Below are 23,530 nucleotides of genomic sequence, written 5' to 3'. Positions count from 1 at the left end.
GGCCCCAGAGTCTGCAACACCGCTAAGCAAGGTGCACCACCAAGCAAACGACACCATGAAGACCAAGGAGCTCTCCAAAGAGGTCAGGGACAAAGTTGTGGAGAAGTACATAATCAGGGTTGAGTTATAAAAAAATATATGAAACATCCCACGGAGCACCATTAAATCCATTATTGAAAAATATGGCACCACAACAAACCTGCCAAGAGAGGGCCGCCCACCAAAACTCAGGGACCAGGCAAGGAAGGCATTAATCAGAGAGGCAACAAAGAGACCAAAGATATCCCTGAAGGAGCTGCAAAACTCCACAGTGGAGATTGGAGTATCTGTCCATATGACCCCTTTAAGCCGGACACTCCACAGAGCTGGGCTTTATAGAAGAGTGGCCAGAAAAAAAGCCATTGCTTAAAGAAAAAAATAAGCAATGACATTTGGTATTCGCCAAAAGGCATGTGGGAGACTCCCCAAACATATGGAAGAAGGTACTCCAGTCAGATGAGACTAAAATTGAGCTTTTTGGCCATCAAGGAAAACCCTATGTCTGGCGCAAACCCAACACATCTCATCACCCCGAGAACACCATCAATTTTAATTCCAGGTTGTAAGGCAACCTGGAATTAAAAAATGGGGGTGAATAGGAAAAATGGGGGTGAATACTTTCAAAAGCCACTGTAAAGTGGATGTAAATTGTGGTGCCACATGCATTGCATGTGCTTGTGCACAAATACGTGTATAGGTATATGCATCACTGTGTCTTTTCCTATTGGAGAAGGTGCAGATGCTGTTGAGAGGTACTGATACCTGTTATTTTCTACATCTACAACACTGTCTTTACTCTACACAACACAACGCTGACTGAAACCCATTACATGTGTATGATATCAAATTATTATAACATTTACAGCAATCAGTGTTGAAGTAAATGGATTCAGTACAATCAGTGTTAAAGTAAATGGATTCAGTACAATCAGTGTTAAAGTAAATGGATTCAGTACAACGTGAAATACCATAACCACAAAAGGCAACTACTCAATATTTAGGTCTAACGACACAACAAAATATGGCTGACCTTTGACCTTCAAATGCCTCTTTGGTGGTTGAGGGGTAACTTTCTGTTCTTTATCCTTATGGGGTAACTGTTCCTCTGTCTTAATGGCTTCCTCTTCCCTGTGGGAATATCTTTGCTTATTAACATATGATTAAAAGTCTTTGGATGTTAATTGAAGATTATGAAGGTCTTACCTGCAGGGATCTTTGGGGATGATGCCAACAGGCTCTATGAAATCTGGAGCTGTGTCATAGTCCGAGGGATTAGACACTGGAGAGACAGAGAAAACAAAATATGATTTTCAGTCTATCAACCAAACAGTTACAACTCACCCCTTGCAAAGGCAGACACAATTACTGCATATGACCCAGTTCACATACTAAGGACATCTGTCATGTTTCTAACTTGACTTACTAGAGCTGGCGGAGATGAGTGAGGCCCTCCTCCTCTCCTGCAGGGTATTGCGGGGATCCTCCTCGGTCAGGTTGTAGGCCTGCCACAGGGAGATCCCCTCACTCTCCACAGAACCCATAGTCTCCTTCCCAGAGGTGGAGGTCTGGGCTGGCTGGAGAGGGCCAACAGAGGCCAGGACTGGGTGCACAGAAGGGGTGGAGGGCTGTGCTGGGGCTGCAGGCCTCTGGGTGGAGGATGGAGGCTTTTGAGGTTGACCCACAGTAATGTTGCCATTATATGAGGTCACACCAAACTTGTTGACCACCTCACATGTATAGACCCCAGTGTCTATGGCTGACATGTTGATGATCACCAGTGTGCAGACGCCATCCTCAGAGGTGTTCATGCGGTGGCGTTGGTCTCCTATGATCTGTTGGCCGTTCTTCAGCCAGCGTACTGCATTAGACTTCCCTTCCACCACGCACGCTAGCTGGATGGTACCGTTGGTCTCAACGTTCTGGTTCTTGAACACCTGCTTGAAGATTGGCCGCATGTCTTTGCGGGCCTTGTATCCCTTGAAAGCTGCCTGGATCTTGATGGCGGCATCCAGCATCTCAGGTTCGTCCTCTACACTGATTTCCATGTCAGGTTCAGTCTCGTCAACTTGCTTAGTCATCGGGAGCCCCTTGGGAACTCCAGCTACAGCAACTACAGGCTTGCTGGTCTTCTGGTTGACTCTTACCTGGGTGGGGGCCTCAGTGGAGGACCCATCCTCTGAGATATGGACTTGGTTACCATCCTCGGCAATCTTGTGTTTTTCCGTCTCCTGTACTGTAGACCTTGCTGGCTGTTTGTCCCTCTGGTCTACCTCTGTCTCCTTCACCATAAACCTCACTGGCTGTTTGTCCTGATGGTCTATTTCTATATCTATCTCCTTTTTAGATCTAACAGACCTAACTAACTGCTCTACCCCAGCATCCGACACTATAGATGCTCGTCTCACTGGTGGAACTGGCTGTTTCCTCACCTCGTCTACCCCAGCATTCGAGACTGAAACAATAGATGCTCGTCTCGCTGGTGGAACTGGCTGTTTCCTCACCTCGTCTACCCCAGCATTCGAGACTGAAACAATAGATGCTCGTCTCGCTGGTAGAACTGGCTGTTTCCTCACCTCGTCTACCCCAGCATCCGACACTGAAACAACAGATGCTCGTCTCGCTGGTATAACTGGCTGTTTCCTCACCTCGTCTACCCCAGCATCCGAAACTGAAACAACAGATGCTCGCCTCGCTGGTGGAACTGGCTGTTTCCTCATCTCGTCTACCCCAGCATCCGAAACTGAAACAACAAATGCTCGCCTCGCTGGTGGAACTGGCTGTTTCCTCACCTCATCTACCCCAGCATCCAAAACTGAAACAACAGAAGCTCGTCTTGCTGGTGGAACTGGCTGTTTCCTCATCTCGTCTACCCCAGCATCCGAAACTGAAACAACAGAAGCTTTTCTCGCTCGTATAACTGGCTGTTTCCTCACCTCGTCTACCCCAGCATCCGACACTGAAACAACAGAAGCTTGTCTCGCTCGTGGAACTGTTTTTTTGCCAACATGTTCTACCCCAGCATCCAACACTGAAACAACAGAAGCTTGTTTCACTGGTGGAACTGGCTGTTTCCTCACCTCGTCTACCCCAGCATCAGACACATTAGATGCTCGTCTCACTGGTGGAACTGGCTGTTTCACCATTTGGTCTACCCCAGCATCAGAAACTGAAACAACAGAAGCTTGTCTCGCAGGTGGAACAGGCTTTTTGCCTACATGCTCTACCCCAGCATCAGACACTACAGATGCTTGTCTCATTAGTGGAACTGGCTGTTTCCTTACCTCGTCTACCGCAGCATCCGAAACAACAGAAGCTCGTCTCGCATGTGGAACTGGCTTTTTGCCTACATGCTCTACACCAGCATCAGACAGTATAGATGCTCGTCTCTCTGGTGGAACTGGCTCTTTCACCACCTGGTCTACCCCAATCTCTTTCAATATCTTTTTCTCCCTCGGGTCTATCTCAGTCTTTTTCACCATAGACTTTTTCTCCTCTGTGTCCGTCACTATAGCTCTGACTGGCTGTTTCACTGGCTTTTTCTCCCTCTGGTCCATCTGTGTCTCCTTCACCATAGTTGCCTCCTTCCCTTTAGACCTCAGTGGTGGTACTAGCTGTTTCTGGGTCTTTTCTGCTATGGTATCCTTCACCATACCTACTGGCTGTTTCACTTTCTGTTTCTCCTGCTGGTCTACCTTAGTCTCCTTACCCATAGACCTTAATGACTGTTTCTTATGTGGGTTTACCACGGTCTCTTTTTCCTCAAGCTCCAGGTCTTCCTCTGACTCCACAATGGATGACCGGGTCATGCCCCGTTTCTTTGGCTCTGGAGGGCCAGGTCGGGCCTCTTCTGGTGGAGTAGTGGGAGAGGCAGCCTTTGTGGGAGGAATTGTCTTGGGAGGATCTGTCTTGTCTGCGGGAGGCTTTACTGCCACAGAGGCGGTGGTCTCCACACCACCTGCCTGGCATGTGTAGCTGCCGCTGTCTTCCTTCTTCAGCTCCAGGATGTGTAGCTGAAACACACAGCCGTCCTGCCTCAACTTGTACTTCCTGTTGGGCCTGAGAGGTAGCCGGCCCTTCCTCCACTGGACTGGGACCGCAGGCTTAGACAGCTCACAGGATAGGAAGGCAGTGCCCCCCTCCTCAAACTCCACAGCCTGCAGCTCCTCCTCAAAGTATGGAGGTAGCTCTGGAGAGACGGAAGATAATCAGGGAATTGGAAATCTATGTTCCATTTGACAATGTTAGGATGAGTAATGCAAAGAGAATATTCTGAATATTGTAACCCCCGGAGAAAAACCTGAGTTCCTGGTTATGTTACTTTGCTCTTAATTATTAGAAATCCTTACCATTGACAGTCAGATTGGCGCTGCTCTGCATGTCACCAGTGTCACAGGAGTATATCCCAGAGTCCCCTGGTTCCGTGTCATGGATGAGCAGCAGGTTGAGCTTGCCCTCCTTACGAGTCTCATACTTATCTCCATTCAGGATGGGCATCCTGTTCCTTCTCCATGTGACAGGGCTAAAGAGGTCAGAGGTCATACAGGATAAAGTGGCTGTCTCCCCTTCCATGATGACGATGTCCCCAGGCTTCTTCTCAATGAGTACTGACAAAGACAGGAAACAGAGTAAACTACATATACACCTTCTAACTGCATACACATATTAGTGATTATAGTGTATAATTCACATTGTACTGTAACAAAATCAAAAGAGGTGGCAAACCTTTGGGTTTGGGGAGCACCAGCAATTGGGCGGAGGTCTTTTCCTCCCCGACCACGAAGGCCACGGTCCCGGTCTCCTCCGGCGTGGTCATGGTCAGGACCAGGCGGTGCTGGTGGCCCAGGCAGCTCATCTGGTTCATTTCGTTCTTCTGCAGGAGGCTGGAGCCCAGCCACCACTCGACCTCGCTTACCTCCTTGTGGGACAGCTCGCACACAAACACTGCGTCCTGCCCGGCCATGATCTTCATGTCCTTCAGTCCTGACAAGATCATCACACGCTCTGTAGAGAAAGGGTTAGGATCAGGATAACTATTTATAGGATAATGTAGCAAGCCATACAGAGGAGATTACCCATTCAAAAGAATGCAAAGAAGTAAGCAAGGTATAACCTATCATCTACCCACAATAATCACATATCAAAAGGGGCCAAACATAGACTCATTGGGTTCCTTCAATTTTGTGAGTTTAATGAGGATATACTCTACATATCTACATTCATTAAACTCTTAGATTTTGCTATCTAGAACCTGAAAGGGTTCTTCGGCTGTCCCCATAGGAGAACCCTTTGAAGTACCCTTTTTGGTTCCAGGTAGAACCCTTTTTTGTTCCATGTAGAACCTTTTCCACAGAGTGTTCTATGTGGAACCCAAAAGGGTTCCACCTGAAACCAAAAAAGGTTCTACCTGGAGCCAAAAAGGGTTCTCATATGGGGACAGCCCAAAAAAAAATGTTGAACTTTTTTCTAAGAGTATAGGATGGGGTTGGCCTACCTTTCACAACTAGCATGGCTGTGGTCTTCTTTCCCCTGGTGATGCAGCTGTACTCCCCGGCGTCCTCCAGACTCAACTTCCTGATCTCCAGGGTGTGAACAGGGCCGTTCTTCTTCAAAGTGAACCTCTCCCCGTCTGTGACCAGGCAGGCGTCCTTCCTCCAGGTGACGGGGACCGTAACGCTGGAGACCTCACAGGAGAGGACCACTGACGTCCCCTCCATCACCACCTTGCTCTCTAGCTCCTTCTCAAAGAAGACTGATGCAGCAGCTGTATGGACCAGAGATGGACATCATCTGAAAATGTCTTGTGCTTCGGGGCCATTGCCCTATACTACCTACAGAGTACGATACTGTATAGGTTACAATTTGTTATGAAAAAACATTATTCTAGAATAGATATGTGGTTTTATACCTAAAGAGACCAGCTACATTGATCTCTTGCTTTATTGTGTATTCTATTCCACGTTGGTACAGTTGCTGGGGAGGCCCATACTTCAACTCTTCAATTCCTGGTGAAGGAGCCTTTCATATCCAACAAAAATGACAGCCAGACAACATGTAACATGTACTGTACCTCTCACGTTGACTTCAGCAGTGGTCTTCTGATCTCCGAATATACAGCTGTACTCCCCTACGTCCTCCGGTTGGATGTTCTTGATGTGCATCTCCGCTACCTTTCCCTCCAGCTTCATCTGGTACCTTCCTCCAGGGCTCACCTCCTCCTTGCCTTTCCACCACTCCACCGGGACTCCAGCCTTAGACAGCTCACAGCGCAGGTTCACGATACCCCCCTCTGGGGCCTCCTGGTTCTTAAGACCCATTTTGAAGGTGACAGGTATGGCTGAGGACATGAAATCAAAACCAACCATTTTAGTACTTTTACAAAGATGTCACAAAGTGCTTAAAGGGATATTTTACTCAAAAACGACTTGTTCATAAGTCCACTGTTAATACAATCACAAAAAGGTATGCATGTCAGCAATTGATTTTAAGATGTAGAGCACTTTCAGTACAGAGCAGCAAAAATAAGCAGATGATCGTTTTTGCGTCAAATATCCCTTTAACAGAAACCAGGCTGAACAGAGGGTGCCCATCCTCCTAAATTACCTTCACTTATTGCTGTGTTTACTATAATAAAATACACAACCCCCCTTAAGAAACCAATAGCATCTCCTCTTACCGGTGATGTTGACAGTGGCAGTGGTTTTGGCTTCTGCGTAAACACAGCTGTAGAATCCGGTGTCCTCGAGCACTGCTTTCCTGATGGTCAGTTCCATCGTTGCCTCTCTCTTCCTTATCTGGTACCTCACTCCATTCTTCAGCAGCTCCTCTCCCTTCCTCCACTCTGCCGTCAGTCCTGGTTTAGAGAGCTCGCAGAATAACGTCACACTGTTCTCCTCCTCGACTTCCTGGTTCTTCAACTTCACCTTGAACGTGATGGGAGGAGCTGGGGACAGCAAACAAGTAAATTGGCGACTCATATACAAACATACACAAACTAAAGTCCCTATAGTGGAAAAGTATAAAACGAGGAATTGCATGAACCCATGAAATATCAGACATGTTATAACACGTCTCTGGTATTTATACACTATATTGTTGTTGAATACAACAACTGGGATGAAACAAATATTATACAAAGTGTAGTACGATCATCAGTCTGACTCACCCTTCACGGTCAGTTCAGCCGTTGATTGGGCGTCTTTAGTCTTGCAGGTGTATTTCCCAGCGTCACTCTCCTCCGCATTATGGATGAGCAGTTTAGTGATGCGTCCCTCCTGCTTCATCTCATATTTGTCTCCAGACTTCAGCATGACTCTCCCCTTCCTCCAGTCCACTGGGGCTCCAGGCTTGGAGAGCTCACACCAGAACTCCCCATTGTCCCCCTCTTTGATCATCGCGTTCTGGACCTCTTGTGTGAATGTCACAGGGAGGGCTGAGAAGAATATGTATTTAAGACTGAGACATTATCTGGCTCAACTGCTTTGATTTCTACACATCCTCTGACAGATTATTTGACAGGAAGGCATCATGATTAATCTCATGTGTATCCCTCTATGCCCCCTTGTGGAAAATGTACTTGGTGTCATCCAATGCACAATCCAGAAATTATATTCAAAGATATTTACATTTTCAGAATAACACATTTGCCAACAACCTTTGAAGAATAAACAGTATATAAATGTATTAGTATGTTAAAAAATGAGCAAAGACCATACCCCTAACTTTGATGTAAGCTGCTGTCCTGACATTGCAGGCAGTGACACAGCTATACTCCCCAGCGTCCTGCAGCACCACATTCCTGATGACCATCTCAGCAGTCCTCCCCTCCTGTTTCATTTGGTACCTCTCCCCTTCCCTCAGCAGCTCCTCTCCCTTCAGCCATTCCACAGAGACTCCCGATTTAGACAGCTCGCAGCGCAACGTCCCGTTACCCTCCTCCGGAGCCTCTTGGTTCTTTAGTTTCTGATTGAAAGTGACTGGGACGGCTGAACAATGATAGAAACGCATACTGTGAGATCAACAGCTTCTAGGATTGTGTGGTACACAGCGAGTTTAAAATGTCAAGACGATGCACATATTATTCAACAGTGTTTCTCCTACCAGTGATACTGACGGTGGCACACGTTTTCTGGTCTTCCAACACGCAGCTGTAGACTCCACTGTCTTCGGGTAAGGTTTTCCTGATGATCAGCTCCAACGTTGTGTTTTTCTGCTTCATCTGGTACTTCTCTCCATTCTGCAGAAGATCTGTTCCTCTGATCCATTCTACCAACATCCCTGGTTTAGAGAGCTCGCAGCGCAACGTCACATTGTTGCCCTCCTCAACCTGAACGTTCCTCAGCTCTTCTATAAATGTGACGGGGCGAGCTGAAAGACACCATAGTAGAGGGCTGTCAAACCTTTATGAAACCTATATATCCCTTGTTTATTAAAAACAACTGGAATTGAAAAGACATTTGTGTCTTACTGATGAAATATACAGCCTATTTGCCAAATGCAATATTCAAGCTTTCTCCAACATTTCCAAACTATAACCAAAATATACCCACCATTTATTGTAACAGTGGCTGTAGTCTTTTGTTCACCACAAATACAGGTGTAAACCCCACTGTCTTCCAGATTCGCATCGATAATCTTCAATTCCACCAGTAAATCTTTCTTCCTTATCTGGCACTTGTCTACATTCTTCAACAGCTCTGCTCCCCTCTTCCACTCAACTGAGGCTGCAGGTTTAGACAGCTCACAGCGTAGTGTCACAGTCTTACCCTCCTCAACTTCCATGTTCCTCAGCTGTTCTTTGAAAGTGGGGGGTAGGCCTGAGGAAAACAAGGAACAGTACTTAGTGGTGGTAAACCCTAAATGTGGAAAGGACAACGGGCTAGTCCATTTCATGCTTTATGCTTGGGCTTCTGTCACAGAGAGAATCCAATAATCCAGAGAGTGTCCCTGGGGTTCAGTGAACGCTGACATAACGTTCCATAATGACAAAACACAGCTTTTTGAAGCAGCACCAAGATCATTCTTTCACTGTCAGACACCGCTTTGAAACAATGTTATTCATTCTCAGGCACACTGCTACAGACAAAGGGGCATTTGATTGGCTTGTGGCTCATTGAAGAATCAGTGATGAACATGCTCTTTTGTTTTACCGGGCCCCCTCCTATTCCATTTTCAATAGCTTCTATTAACTGAATGGAGAGTTGAATGTGTCATACACTATATATATACACACAAGTATATGGACAGCCCTTCAAATTTGTGGATTTGGCTATTTCAACCACACTCGTTGCTGACAGGTGTATAAAATCGAGCGCACTGCCATGCAATCTCCATAGACAAACATTAGCAGTAGAATGGCCTTACTGAAGAGCTTAGTGACTTTCAACGTGGCACCGTCATAGGATGCCACCTTTCCAACAAGTCAGTTTGTCAAATTTTGCCCTGCTAGAGTTGCCCCGATCAACTGTACGTGGTGTTATTGTAAAGTGGAAACGTCTAGGAGCAACAACAGCTCAGTGTAGGCCACACCAGCTCACAGAACGGTACCGCCGAGTGCTGAAGTACGTATTGGGTAAAAATTGTTTGTCTTCGGTTGCAACACTACTGAGTTCCAAACTGCCTCTGGAAGCAATGTCAGCACAAACACTGTTCGTCTGGAGCTTCATGAAATGGATTTGCATGGCCAAGCAGCCGCACACACGTCTAAGATCACCATGCACAATGCCAAGCGTCGGCTGGAGTGGTGTAAAGCTCGCCGCCATTGGACATCTGGAGCAGTGGAAACACATTCTCTGGAATGATAAATCACACTTCACCATCTGGCAGTCTGATGGATTAATTTGAGTTTGGTGGATGCCAGGAGAACAGTACCTGCACCCAATGCATAGTGACAACTGTAATGTTTGGTGGAGAATAAATAATGGTCTGTAACTGTTTGTCATTGTTCTTGCTAGGCCACTTAGTTCCAGTGAAGGGAAATCTTACCGCTACAGCATACAATGACATTCTAGACCAGAGCTGGGCAATTCCAGTCCTCGGAGGCCTGATTGGTGTCACAATTTTTCCCCAGCTAACACACCTGACTCCAATAATCTACTAATCATGATCTTCAGTTTAGAATGAAATTTGATTAATCAGCTGTGTTTTCTAGGGATGGAGAAAAAGTATGACACCAATCAGGACTTCGAGGACTGAAGTTGCCCACCCCTGTTCTAGACGATTCTTTGCTTTCAACTTTGTGGCAACAGTTTGCGGAAGGCCCATTTCCTGTTTCAGCATGACAATGCCCTCGAGCACAAATCTAGGTTAATACAGAAATGGTGTGTTGAGATCGGTGTGGAAAGGCTTGACTGGCCTGCACAGAGCTCTGACCTGAACCCCATTGAACACCTTTGGGATGAATTGGAACTTCGACTGCGAGCCAGGACTAATCGCCCAACATCAGTGCGCGACCTCACTAATGCTCTTGTGGCTGAATGGAAGCAAGTCCCCACAGCAATGTTCTAACATCTAGTGGAAAGCCTTCCCAGAAGAGTGGAGGCTGTTATAGCAGCAAAGGGGGGACCAAATAGATATGAATGCCTATGATTTTAGAATGAGATTTGCGATGAGCAGGTGTCCACATACTTTTGGTTCACGTAGCGTACCTTCTGATTGTAGGTTTTGTGCCCCAGACGCAACTGCAAGAGGATATAGGCCACAGTGATCCATATTTTCTACATGCAACAAAGCTTAGATGCATACAGTAACCAGTGAAAAACTTGCAGTAAAACTGATCTGAGGACTCATTCTGAGCACAGTGGTTTCAAGACCCTTTCGATTGGAGTAATGCCAACCATAAGCAAGTAATAGGGTAACAAGATACAAAAGATAATATGGAATATTTTCAGGAATATGCTGAGCACACATAGTTTCACAGGAACATGTACTGTATGTGATCCAAAGGAGGCTGGTGGGAGGAGCTAAAGGAGGACGGGTTCATTGTAATGGCTGGAATGGAATCAATATCAGTACCAAACACATGGAAACAACGTGTTTGACTCAGTTCCGTTGATTCCATTCCAGTCATTACAATAAACCCGTCCTCCGAATGCTCCTCCCACCAGCGTCCTCTGATGTGCTATTTCTTGCCTGATACACACTGGACTGGAGATGCACCTGGATATACAGTATCACAAATACATGTTTATCATAAGTTACAATATAAAGTCTAACCATGTTCATTTTGGTCTGACTCACCCATCACAGTCAGCTCTGCAGTTGACTGGGCGTCTTTAGTCTTGCAGGTGTATTTCCCAGCGTCACTCTCCTCCACATTATGGATGAGCAGTTTAGTGATGCGTCCCTCCTGCTTCATCTCATATTTGTCTCCAGACTTCAGCATGACTCTCCCCTTCCTCCAGTCCACTGGGGCTCCAGGCTTGGAGAGCTCACACCAGAACTCCCCATTGTCCCCCTCTTTGATCATCGCGTTCTGGAGCTGGCGCTTGAACGTCACAGGGAGAGCTGTGGAAACATTAACATTGGTTCGTATTGTATGACCGCAAGAAGTATAAATACAAACTTACTGTGTATGGTCTCAAAGCAGGAGTCACTTAACCTGTCCGCCTCTAAATAAGTAAATAGTGGTGGTGTCAAAATAATTTTGCCCCAGGGGGCCGCATTCCGTCTCAATGAGGTTTGGAAGGCCGCACTGATTTAAAAAAATATTTCCTCGCTGTCAAAACGTGATTTTAAAAAATATATATCTAAAAAATTTGTCCAACAACCCCCCCCCCCCCCAAAGGATTTTAATTTGTATTTGTTTTAAATTACTCAAAGCACCCGTGGGCCGGATTGGACCCGTGTTCTAAGAGGTTATCTGAAAGGAAAAGCATTGATATAGAACAAATGTTGCTTACCTTGCACTTTAACTACAGCGGTGGTCTTCTGGTCTCCAGTCACACAGCTGTATTTTCCTATGTCCTCTGGTTGCACGTTGGTAATGGTCATCTCAGCGATCCTCCCCTCCAATTTCATCTGGAACTTTCCCCCTGACAGATCCTGGGAGAGTTCTGTCTCCCCCCTCCACCACTCCACCGGGACGCCAGACTTAGACAGCTCACAGCGCAGGGTCACGTTGCCCTTCTCTGGGGCATCCTGGTTCTTCAGACCCACTCTGAAGGTGGCGGGTACAGCTGAGGGAACCAAGAGAGATAGGAAGTCAGCGAAAATAGGATATTTCATCAAAGAGTGAACACTGAACACAGTGAAATCTAGAACAGCCTTGAGAAACCTTTACCCTTCATCAGATAAGATGAAGGACAATGAATTAAACCTACACTGGAGCTAAGGGCTCAAGTTAAGTCAGGCATTGAACATTTAACCAAGTTTTTGTGAGATGAGCACCAGTGACAATTGTTTCATTAGAGCACAAAGCGTTATTGCCCCTACCAAGGACTTTGACTGTGGCCTTGGTCTTCTGATCTCGACACACACAGCTGTAGACTCCACTGTCCTCAGGCAGAGCCTCCTTGATGATGAGCTCCAGTGCCAAGCCTCTCTGCTTCATCTCATACTTGTCTCCATTTTGCAGTATCATCCGTCCTCCCAGCCTCCACTCCACAGGGACCCCTGATTTAGACAGCTCACAGTGCAGGCTGATGGTGATCCCTTCCTCAGTCTGCAGATTCCTCAGCTTTTGCTTGAAAGTGATTGGAATTGCTGAAAGAAACCACAGAAATGAGGAACATGGATGCCATCTATTCACTTATAGAAAGGATTGTAATTTGATGCTGATGTATACTGCATAAAACATTTTTCACATTTTATATAAAATTCAATGTGAATTAAAATATACTGCTCAAAAAAATAAAGGGAACACTTAAACAACACATCCTAGATCTGAATGAAAGAAATAATCTTATTAAATACTTTTTTCTTTAGATAGTTGAATGTGCTGACAACAAAATCACACAAAAATAATCAATGGAAATCCAATTTATCAACCCATGTTGGTCTGGATTTGGAGTCACACTCAAAATTAAAGTGGAAAACCACACTACAGGCTGATCCAACTTTGATGTAATGTCATTAAAACAAGACAAAATGAGGCTCAGTAGTGTGTGTGGCCTCCACGTGCCTGCATGACCTCCCTACAACGCCTGGGCATGCTCCTGATGAGGTGGCGGATGGTCTCCTGAGGGATCTCCTCCCAGACCTGGACTAAAGCATCCGCCAACTCCTGGACAGTCTGTGGTGCAACGTGGCGTTGGTGGATAGAGCGAGACATGATGTCCCAGATGTGCTCAATTGGATTCAGGTCTGGGGAACGGGTGGGCCAGTCCATAGCATCAATGCCTTCCTCTTGCAGGAACTGCTGACACACTCCAGCCACATGAGGTCTAGCATCGTCTTGCATTAGGATGAACCCAGGGCCAACCGCACCAGCATATGGTCTCACCAAGGGGTCTGAGGATCTCATCTCAGTACCTAATGGCTAGTCATTAGGTCAGGCTACCTCTGGTGAGCACATGGAGGGCTGTGCGGCCCCCCAAAGAAATGCCACCCCACACCATGACTGACCCACCGCCAAACCGGTCATGCTGGAGGATGTTGCAGGCAGCAGAACGTGCTCCACGGCGTCTCCAGACTCTGTCACGTCTGTCACATGTGCTCAGTGTGAACCTGCTTTCATCTGTGAAGAGCACAGGGCGCCAGTGGCGAATTTGCCAATCTTGGTGTTCTCTGGCAAATGCCAAACGTCCTGCACGGTGTTGGGCTGTAAGCACAACCCCCACCTGTGGACGTTGGGCCCTCATACCACCCTCATGAAGTCTGTTTCTGACCGTTTGAGCAGACACATGCACATTTGTGGCCTGCTGGAGGTCATTTTGCAGGGCTCTGGCAGTGCTTCTCCTGCTCCTCCTTGCACAAAGGCAGAGGTAGCGGTCCTGCTGCTGGGTTGTTGCCATCCTATGGCCTCCTCCACGTCTCCTGATGTACTGGCCTGTCTCCTGGTAGCGCCTCCATGCTCTGGACACTACGCTGACAGACACAGCAAACCTTCTTGCCACAGCTCGCATTGATGTGCCATCCTGGATGAGCTGCACTACCTGAGCCACTTGTGTGGGTTGTAGACTCCGTCTCATGCTACCACTAGAGTGAAAGCACCGCCAGCATTCAAAAGTGACCAAAACATCAGCCAGGAAGCATAGGAACTGAGAAGTGGTCTGTGGTCCCCACCTGCAGAACCACTCCTTTATTGGGGGTGTCTTGCTAATTGCCTATAATTTCCACCTGTTGTCTATTCCATTTGCACAACAGCATGTGAAATGTATTGTCAATCAGTGTTGCTTCCTAAGTGGACAGTTTGATTTCACAGAAGTGTGATTGACTTCGTGTTACATTGTGTTGTTTAAGTGTTCCCTTTATTTTTTTGAGTAGTGTATTTTCTAAATGATCTCCAACCCTTTACCCATGACAGTAACACCGGCTGTGGTCTCCACATTGCCACAAACGCAGGTGTAGATATTGCTGTCTTCAGGTTTCGCATCCAGAATCTTCAGTTCATTCACCAACTCTCTCTGCTTTATCTGAAACTTCTCTCCGTTGTTCAGCAGCTCCTCTCCTCCCATCATCCATTCTACAGGGACTCCTGGTTTAGAGAGCTCACAGTGTAACACCAAATTGTTCCCCTCCTCAACCTGTGCGTTCCTGAGCTTTTTTTTGAAGGTAACGGGCAGGGCTGAAGAAACATGGAAAATAGTTTAATGAGAATAGTATAAACTGTAATGTATTTTGGCCTTCATGTAAATAACCAAAATGTAAATGTATAAAATGTCACTTCAAGGAAGATCAGCTGTACAGGAAAACATAATAAGGCTGAGGAACTTCCTACCGCTGATTTTGACGGTGGCCGTGGTCTTTTGGTCAGCACACTGGCAGCTGTAGACTCCACTGTCTTCTGGCACAGCTTTCCATATCTGAAGCTCCGATATGGTCTCCCTCTTCCTTATCTGAAACTTCATTCCATGCCTCACCAGCTCCTCTCCTTTCTTCCACTCTACAGGGACTCCTGGTTTGGAGAGCTCACAGCGCAATGTGAAACTGTTGCCCTCCTCAGCCTGAACATTCTTCAACTGTTGTTTGAAGGAGATGGGGATAGCTGACGAGTAAATATACATGTTTCAGTATTAAAGCCTCATAAATGTAAAGTCCCCATATTTGGGGACCCTATTAGATTTAGTTTTATTCAGTTCAGTCTGGTATGAGAACGGTAGCCCCTATCTGCAAAAGCAGGGTAGTCTGTGGAAAGCTAAGTGTCTTGGCTACTGATTGGTGCCTTCAAATATTTGGTGACATACTACCATATATGGGCATACAAATTTATAAGGGCAGGGTGAGCCGATTACCTAATTTCAAGATGGCTGCTACCTACTGTACATTCCGGTTAGCGTTGTGAAACATAAACAAAATAGACACGGAACACGTTGATACACACTGAAAGCTGGGACTCCACAGATCATGAAGATGTCTTATTTGTCTGCCTGTGACCTACCGTTATTGCTCACCAGCCCCGAGAGTCAAAATGTTTATTTTACACAACGTTTTCACCAAACATCTTACAAGGTAAGCTTCGATTTGGTCTGTGTTCGAGCTATAGCTACATGGGGTGGTATCAAATGAATCCTTAGGTTGGTACGAACAAATCTAGCCTATTGTCAATGTTTTCTGATGATGTTTGACTTAATGGCAACATTGAATGTCCACCGAGTGACTATATCTTTGCACATCAAAAATATGATGTTGCCTGCTTAGGCATCCACTACACAGGGGATTGGCTACTATGGCACCTTGATAGTCTTGTAGCCAATGAGATAAGCTTTCCAGGGATATGCAGTTGACCTGGATGGAACAAAGCAAGGCCTAGAACCTTTTAACATCCAGTTTGTAAAAACAGTGCAATTACCACATTCTGACATTTTGGAGAGTTTGAAAGGACACTTAAATGTACCCTGGATACACCATAACACCACATAATGTTTGAGTGAGGTTGATATGGTAATAAATTGTGTTTTTATACTGAACAAATAGCATTTAGGATTGCAAATATGCAATATCACTGGAATTATCTAATTTACAAACCTAGAGGTTTAGGGACACTTGGAAACGTCCCGTGACCACACCTGACACCACTTATTAAAACATCTGCCCACTTCTAGTTGTTAGGTCTATCAATCCCATTTTTTTCTGATATCATTCACATGTTGTGGAATCCATCTGATGTGTTTCCAGCTCTAGTCATCAATAATTCACTTATATCTTGTCAATGAAAGATGACTTTCAAAATAAAAAAAATGTTATTTTGTGTGTACTTGATCTTGTGTATTCTGAACTATGTACCGTAATTTCCGGACTATTAAGCGCACCTGAATATAAGCCGCACCCACTGAATTTTTTTACAATTATTATTTTGAACTTAAATAAGCCGCATATGTCTATAAGCCGCAGGTGCCTACCGGGACATTGAAACAAATGAACTTTACACAGGCTTTAACGAAACACGGCTTGTAACAAAAATGAATAGGCTTCAACGAAACACGGCTTGTAACAAAAATAAATAGGCTTTAACGAAACACGGCTTGTAACAAAAAATAAAAAATGAGCAGTAAGCTTTAGTTGTCTTTTTGCACTGAGTCAATTCCTCACGCTGCTGTTTCCAACGTCTTATCATCGACTCATTAAGACCAAGCTCCCGTGCAGCAGCTCTATTTCCTTTTCCAACAGCCAGATCAATCGCCTTCAACTTGAAAGCTGCATCATATGCATTTCTCCGTGTCTTTGCCATGATGAGGGTGACAAAATGACTACCGTAATCAGAATGATGGGAAGTTTGAGAGCGCTCGATTTAATCTAAACAGTAAAACAAAAAGTTGTTTGACCTTAACCCGTTCGGCAATTTCATTGGTCTAATGAAAGCTGAGCACGTCACAGAATGTGTTTTTTAAAAAATTGAAAGCGGGAAAAATCCATATATTGTTTATGCCGCGAGGTTCAAAGCTGGGAAAAAAGTTGCGGCTTATAGTCCGGAATTTACGGTAACTCATATCTATCTTCTGATAATTTCCTCATAATCTCCCAGATGTCTTTTTTCCAAATATACCACGTTTTTGCATGTAAGAATCATGTAATTACGCATGAATAGCAGTTACTTTTGGGTATGTTTATTTAGGCGGAAATCTACATTTTGTCATTTCATTTAATTAACCACCAACAGGCATGACAACTGAATGAAAATGGAAAATGTTTCCATTCATGTTCAGATAGATTATCTTTAATTTATTGGTGTGATAATTAGGAATGTCAAGCGATAAAAAAATGTAATTGAGTTCCTAGCAAATTCTGAATTTGTTCAAATTTTGCTGTAATTTAAGAATTGAATACAAAAAGAATTACACAAACATTGATGTCTTGATTTTGTCCAAAGTAACGGTTCGCAAAATCAGGTAAATTGATAATGCACACTTTGTTTAACCTCAATGTCAACTTGTTTTAAAATCACTTTGTTTTTAGCTGTATATACTGTGTATTTTTAACGTTTTCAGACAACGTGATCAATCACAATAAAAATACAGTTGTGCACTAAAATTATAAAAAGTTAACTTGAGTTATATGATTAACTCTGATAGCACTAGTGATAATACAACATTGCATTTATTGAATTCATTTAATTTCTGTTGGCACTAATGTTACTCCACACGATGCATCCCGGGAATTGAGATGAAAAGCAGGAATGTATTTTTACCGTGGACTGTGAGGGTGGCTGTGGTTCTGTGGTCTCGACACTGACAAGTGTAGTCTCCTGAGTCTTCTGGCTTCGGGCCAGTGATGGTCAGAGAGATGAGGGACTTCTTCTGCTTTATCAGGTACCTCTCTCCAGCCCTGAGGTTCTCCAAGCCCCTCTTCCAGTGGAACGCAACCCCCGGCAGGGAGAACTGACAGGACAGGGTCACATCCTCCCCCTCCTTCACCTCCATGCTCTGCAGCTGTTGGGTAAACTCAGCTGGGATGGCTGGAACAAATTTTTTTACCAATGATAGCCTAATGTACATTGTGGTGTGACAAGAATAAGCAAGGTATAGCTGAAGCAAACCAGTAAAGAAGTAATCCTGTTCTTTGTCTTTTGAAGACATTTGATTCATATTCCACTATCTCATATACAGTACTTCTTTACATGTGATGCCAAATGCACAGTAAGGACAACAACAACATAATAAAATATCTCAAAACAGAGGTCCTTTTCTTACCTTTCACAGTGACAACGGCCTTGGTGCTGACCGATCCAGCGCTGCACTCGTACACCCCAGCATCACTGTTACTGACCTCCCTGATTGTCAGCCTGGCCTCATTACCTGAGCGACTGACGTAGTACCTCGAGGAGCTCCACATTAGGCAGCCATCTTTGTACCACAGGATGTGGCATGGCTTAGAGGTCATACACACCAGCACCAAACCGCCTCCCTCAATGGCCTCACAGTCCTCCAATGCTTTGGTAATGGTGGGACGTCTCTCTTTACCACAGGAAGGGTAGATTACATAGACAACCGTGTCAAATACATAAACACTGGACATAAAGGATTGACATATAATTGACATAATTTCATTTTGTCAATAGTTGTAATAGTACAGTGTATTTAGATGTTTGTAAAACAAAACAACTTTACGCTGAAGTTACCTCTAACAAGCAATGAGGCGTAGGACCTCTTGTCACCTGCCTCGAAGGAGATGGTGCCCGAGTCTTTATGGGCCAGCTGTTTGAAGGTTAAACTGTGGTATCCCCCCGGGACCACCTGGATCTCATTCAGCTTGTTGGTGTACAGTAAGGTCTCATCCAGGTACCACTTGACCCCAACATAGTTGCTGGGACAGATACGGCACCTGAACATCACCGTGTCATTCTCCAGACACTCAACATCCTCCAACTCATCCATGATCAACACCTTCTGACCTGCACCGACCACGCAAGGGTTTAACATTAAACATACACAAGCTGTATAGAAAGGAGTACACTCAATATGGCTGTCAAAATCCAACCTATAACAGAACGTTGACTTGAATGGGACTGTTTGTTCTATTCATTCTATTATCTATGGCCTTACCATGTACGGTCAGTAGAGCCCGGCTCTGCATGGTGCCAACGTCGCAGATGTACACATCCGTGTCACCCTTGTCCAGGCAACTGATTGTGAGGGAGAGGGCCACGCCCTTCTGCTTCATCACATACTTTTTGCCCGCCCGGAGCTCTGCCATGCCCTTCAACCAGGTCACCCGCTTGGCCGGCAATCTCGTCTCACACTCCAGCGTCACCTTACTCTTCTCCTCGGCCCGTGCCTCTCGCAGCTCACGTGCAAACATGTGCTGCAGCTCTGCAGGTGTGGGAGGATTTTAAAAACACTTCCTGTGTGCTACACCTGAGCAGGTAACACTTCCTGTGTGCTACACCTGAGCAGGTGTGGGAGGGGTTAAATACACTTCCTGTGTGCTGGTACATCTGAGCATGTGTGTGAAGGGGTTAAATACACTTCCTGTGTGCTACACCTGAGCAGGTGTGGGAGGGATTAAATACACTTCCTGTGTGCTACACCTGAGCAGGTGTGGGAGGGGGTTAAATACACTTCCTGTGTGCTGCTACATCTGAGCATGTGTGTGAAGGGGTTAAATACACTTCCTGTGTACTACACCTGAGCAGGTGTGGGAGGGGTTAAATACACTTCAAGTGGGCTACACCTGATTAGATACAAAAGTAGTCCAGAATCTGTCCAGAACATTTCAAAACAAGTCTTTCAAGTAATTAGTCTCAAGTCAAAGTCGAGTCCGGCTTATTGAGGCTTTGAGTCAAAGTTGAGTCGCAATTCATTTGCATTTGACACGAATACACAACATTGCTAAACAACACTATACCATTACACAGTAATACTGCAGTACTACCCAGTACTTGCCTCTGACCTCCAGCTTGGCCCGGGTGGCAATTCCATCTGCCTCACAGCAGTACTCCCCAGAGTCTCTGATGCAGGTGTTTGTAATCACCAGCCGTACCAGGTGGTCCTCCACACTGATTTGGTACTTGGGGGGGCTGTGCCTGATCTGATGGCCGTTCTTCAGCCAGCGGACGAAGGCCTCAGGCTTGGTGATCTCACAGCTCAGCTCAGCATCCTCCCCTGGGGTGGCTTTGACGTTCGTCATGTCCCTGAACACATGCACTGGCTTCTCTTTAGGAGGAAGCACATGTAGTATAACATTACAGCAGGTTTTCTCTAGGGACACATACAGTCTAACATTACAACAGGTTTTCTCTAGGGACACATACAGTATAACATTACAGCAGGTTTTCTCTAGGGACACATACAGTATAACATTACAGCAGGTTTTCTCTAGGGACACATACAGTCTAACATTACAGCAGGTTTTCTCTAGGGACACATACAGTATAACATTACAGCAGGTTTTCTCTAGGGACACATACAGTATAACATTACAGCAGGTTTTCTCTAGGGACACATACAGTCTAATCTGTTTACAGGCCTTCAATCTGGACTCCCACATTTTGCAATAGTCCCTCTTTAGGAACAAACACACTTTACATAGTAATACGTATAGCCTAAGTACCATCCTGTTGATGCTCTTACAGAGGTTAGATCAAGGATAGTGTGACTGGCCAGGATGACACACAGGTTAGTACACATTTCAGACAGACACACTTCAGACAAGAGCCAGTCACTCACCTTTGACAAATAGCATGGTCCTGCAGCTGAGGTCTTTGATGAAGAAGATAACGTCCCCGGCGTCAGTCAAGGTTGCATCTCTGATGGTCATCTTGTACTTTCGGCCCTTGTTTACGCTCTGGATACGGCTGTTGCTGACCACAAGTTGACCGTTCAGAGTCCAGGAGGACTCGTCGATGACATCATGAGAGAGGACGCACTCGAAACTACAGCTCTCGCCCTCCAGAACAGAGACGGTCTTCATACGCTGGGCAATGGTGATGTGAAGGTCTGTGGTGGAAAATGTCAGTGAGATCAGATGGACAATTGATAGTCTATAAGATGGGCATTTCTGTTCCAACAATTGTTTGGACCAGACCGTGTTGATGATTTGGACCATACATACCATGTACAGTGACCTTGGCCTTGGTCTGGCTGGTGCCCAGGTCACAGCTATAGTGGCCTGCATCATCCTTACTCAGACTATGGATGATGAGCGCTAAGGACTTCCCAAACTTGAGCAGCTCATGTTTGTTACTGCTGGCCAGGACCGTACCATCTTTCCTCCAGATGGGGGTGACCATTGCCTTAGAGGTCTCACACTGCAGACACACCTTCCCCTCCTCCTCCCCTGACATGTCTTCTAGAGACCTCAGGAACACCGCTGGCTTTTCTGGAGGAGAAATTAATCAGTACAAACACATTAGTTCCTGATCTAATCGTTCACATTCTTCCAAGCATCAGTGGCTCTTATATCTCTTGCTTGTCTAAAGTTACTGAAGGATAGGGCTGTTACAGTGACCGCATTGTCGCCACACCGGCGGATACGAGTCATGATGGCAGTCAAATTCCACGTGACCGTTTAGTCCTCCAAGCTGTGATGCTGCTGATGCTGCTGATGGTCATTAGTAGCCTAGCAAACTTGCTAACTGCCTGGTACTCAGCACTCTATTGTCCCTCTAATCACTCTGACATCAATGCAAATGTCATCGAAAATCTAATCAAACACTTCATGAGAGCCCATGAGCTCATGTTGCTCAACATTTCTATAGGCTATGCAACTGCGGGCTCTATTAAGAGGAGGAGGATCCCATCAGCTTTCTATAGACTAGGCCTACTATATTTATTTCTCAACTTTTCTAATATTAAACACATTGCTTCTCTTTTCAACAGGAGTATAGCCTACCTGGCTGGCATGAAAATGAACCAGGGGAAAAGTGTCCGCCACATGCAGTTTTTCCCCTGTCCCTGTTTCCAGACAGGTGCATGATAATGGTCCATTCTAAATCAAAACTAATTTCACACATACATTATTTAGTATATGTAAAGACAAGATTAAATCAAGAATAGTTTGATGGGTGACAATATTAGCCTATCACTTGTGAATGATTCCCAGCTTGTGTGCAGTAAGGGAAGAAACACATTTTCATATCATAGTCGCACACCACATGTAGCCTAGCCCATAGGCCAATATGTTTTGATAAGGTTTGTATCACAACGAAAGTGGCCAAATAACGTCTAAAAATTACACATTAATCCGCTTTACAACAGGTGTAGAACCTAACTGGCATACATACGTAGGACGCAGGTTTAAAATTTGGGGAAGTTCATTTTCACCATAAAAATGCACCTTTATTTTAAAAGCATTTCATGCATAATAGCATCTCACTTTTGAATGGTGTTTTCCTGCTAATAGAACATTTGCGCTTATAGCCTACTGCCATGTGCGCATTGCTTTGCTTATAATGTAAAGAAGTAGCCTAATAGTTTATCAACATTTTCAGCCAAACGTTATGATCTGTTGTGTCAGCCTCAGTGCTTAAACATTTTTGTGATGCTAGTGGTTGTATTCATTTGGGATCTATCGCATCCCACAACTGTCCCAGACTATGTTTGGAATATTTATTTATCGCACAGAATAGGTCGGCTTTTGTACTATGGGGGATAGTAGATTGACATAGGCTAGTGCTTTTGCTTTTCATTAGGCCTACTCATCTTGTTGGCTGATGAAAAGTAAATGTGCATAGTTCTTCCAATATCTTCAATATGCACCTTGGAATTGGATAAGGACGCACGCAAACAGGAGAAGGGGATTATAATTATTATATTCAGCCCAAGGGCACAAAGGTCACTGGCTGCAAAAGGCATGGATTTTTCTAGGGTGCATTACGGCCACACAAAGGGGATACCGCCGGGAAATTCTAGGCATTATCAAGTGCTTGTCAAATTGTGAATGAGAGACTGATGAAGTGTGTACAGCCTGTGCAAAAAAACAAAGCAGAGCTCATGCCATTCATACAACTTCATACAATCATCATTAGAGTCTCATCACGTAGCCTTACGCTTCAAACACACAGACAGTGTCATTGCGCAAAATTACACACAGCATCATCTGGATATGTGTGCAACAAAAGTTCAACATTCCCCTTCTGCTACCATTTCTGTCAAGCCGTCTATTAATACAGTTTGACGCATCGTATGCACCACACTGAGCAAACAGCAACTGCCTGTGCAACCTAATGCTGCAAGGCAAACCCAGCTCTTCATTGGAAATGAATGTAATTCTGGGGTACCAAAATGCAATGACGCTGTTGGTGTGTTCGAAGCGTTAGAATGTATTAAACAAAAAAACATACAGCCCAATGTTTGTATCACAACTGAAATTACATAAGTAAATCTAAATTAAGCATATAGAAATACCTCTCTTTGTTTTAACATCTCAACACAGAATAGCTGCATGTGTGCAGTCCCTC

The 23,530-nt window shown here is 45.1% G+C and overlaps 1 protein-coding gene across 1 annotated transcript in view; it reads right to left on the bottom strand.

Annotated features, from left to right (window-relative positions):
* The window catches only part of LOC115151253 (obscurin), a 55,978-nt gene that overhangs the window by 23,901 nt on the left and 8,547 nt on the right, over positions 1–23,530 (bottom strand). Inside the window, exons 10-33 of the mRNA XM_029695210.1 lie at positions 21,184–21,450; positions 20,799–21,068; positions 20,016–20,285; positions 19,176–19,442; positions 18,752–19,024; positions 18,324–18,587; positions 17,822–18,088; positions 14,915–15,181; positions 14,492–14,761; positions 12,469–12,738; positions 11,937–12,212; positions 11,275–11,541; positions 8,586–8,852; positions 8,137–8,403; positions 7,752–8,021; positions 7,202–7,468; positions 6,713–6,979; positions 6,107–6,373; positions 5,531–5,800; positions 4,762–5,040; positions 4,386–4,643; positions 1,463–4,225; positions 1,243–1,318; positions 1,070–1,167 (exon numbers count right to left, since the gene is read on the bottom strand). Coding sequence (XP_029551070.1) covers positions 1,070–1,167; positions 1,243–1,318; positions 1,463–4,225; positions 4,386–4,643; positions 4,762–5,040; positions 5,531–5,800; positions 6,107–6,373; positions 6,713–6,979; positions 7,202–7,468; positions 7,752–8,021; positions 8,137–8,403; positions 8,586–8,852; positions 11,275–11,541; positions 11,937–12,212; positions 12,469–12,738; positions 14,492–14,761; positions 14,915–15,181; positions 17,822–18,088; positions 18,324–18,587; positions 18,752–19,024; positions 19,176–19,442; positions 20,016–20,285; positions 20,799–21,068; positions 21,184–21,450 — 8,577 coding nt within the window. The remainder of the gene's footprint in view (positions 1–1,069; positions 1,168–1,242; positions 1,319–1,462; positions 4,226–4,385; positions 4,644–4,761; positions 5,041–5,530; positions 5,801–6,106; positions 6,374–6,712; positions 6,980–7,201; positions 7,469–7,751; positions 8,022–8,136; positions 8,404–8,585; positions 8,853–11,274; positions 11,542–11,936; positions 12,213–12,468; positions 12,739–14,491; positions 14,762–14,914; positions 15,182–17,821; positions 18,089–18,323; positions 18,588–18,751; positions 19,025–19,175; positions 19,443–20,015; positions 20,286–20,798; positions 21,069–21,183; positions 21,451–23,530) is intronic.

Source organism: Salmo trutta, chromosome 17 (assembly GCF_901001165.1).
Source record: "Salmo trutta chromosome 17, fSalTru1.1, whole genome shotgun sequence".
NCBI lineage: Eukaryota > Metazoa > Chordata > Actinopteri > Salmoniformes > Salmonidae > Salmo > Salmo trutta.
Note: the sequence above shows the minus strand (reverse complement) of the source record. Positions and strands in the feature narration are given on the sequence as shown.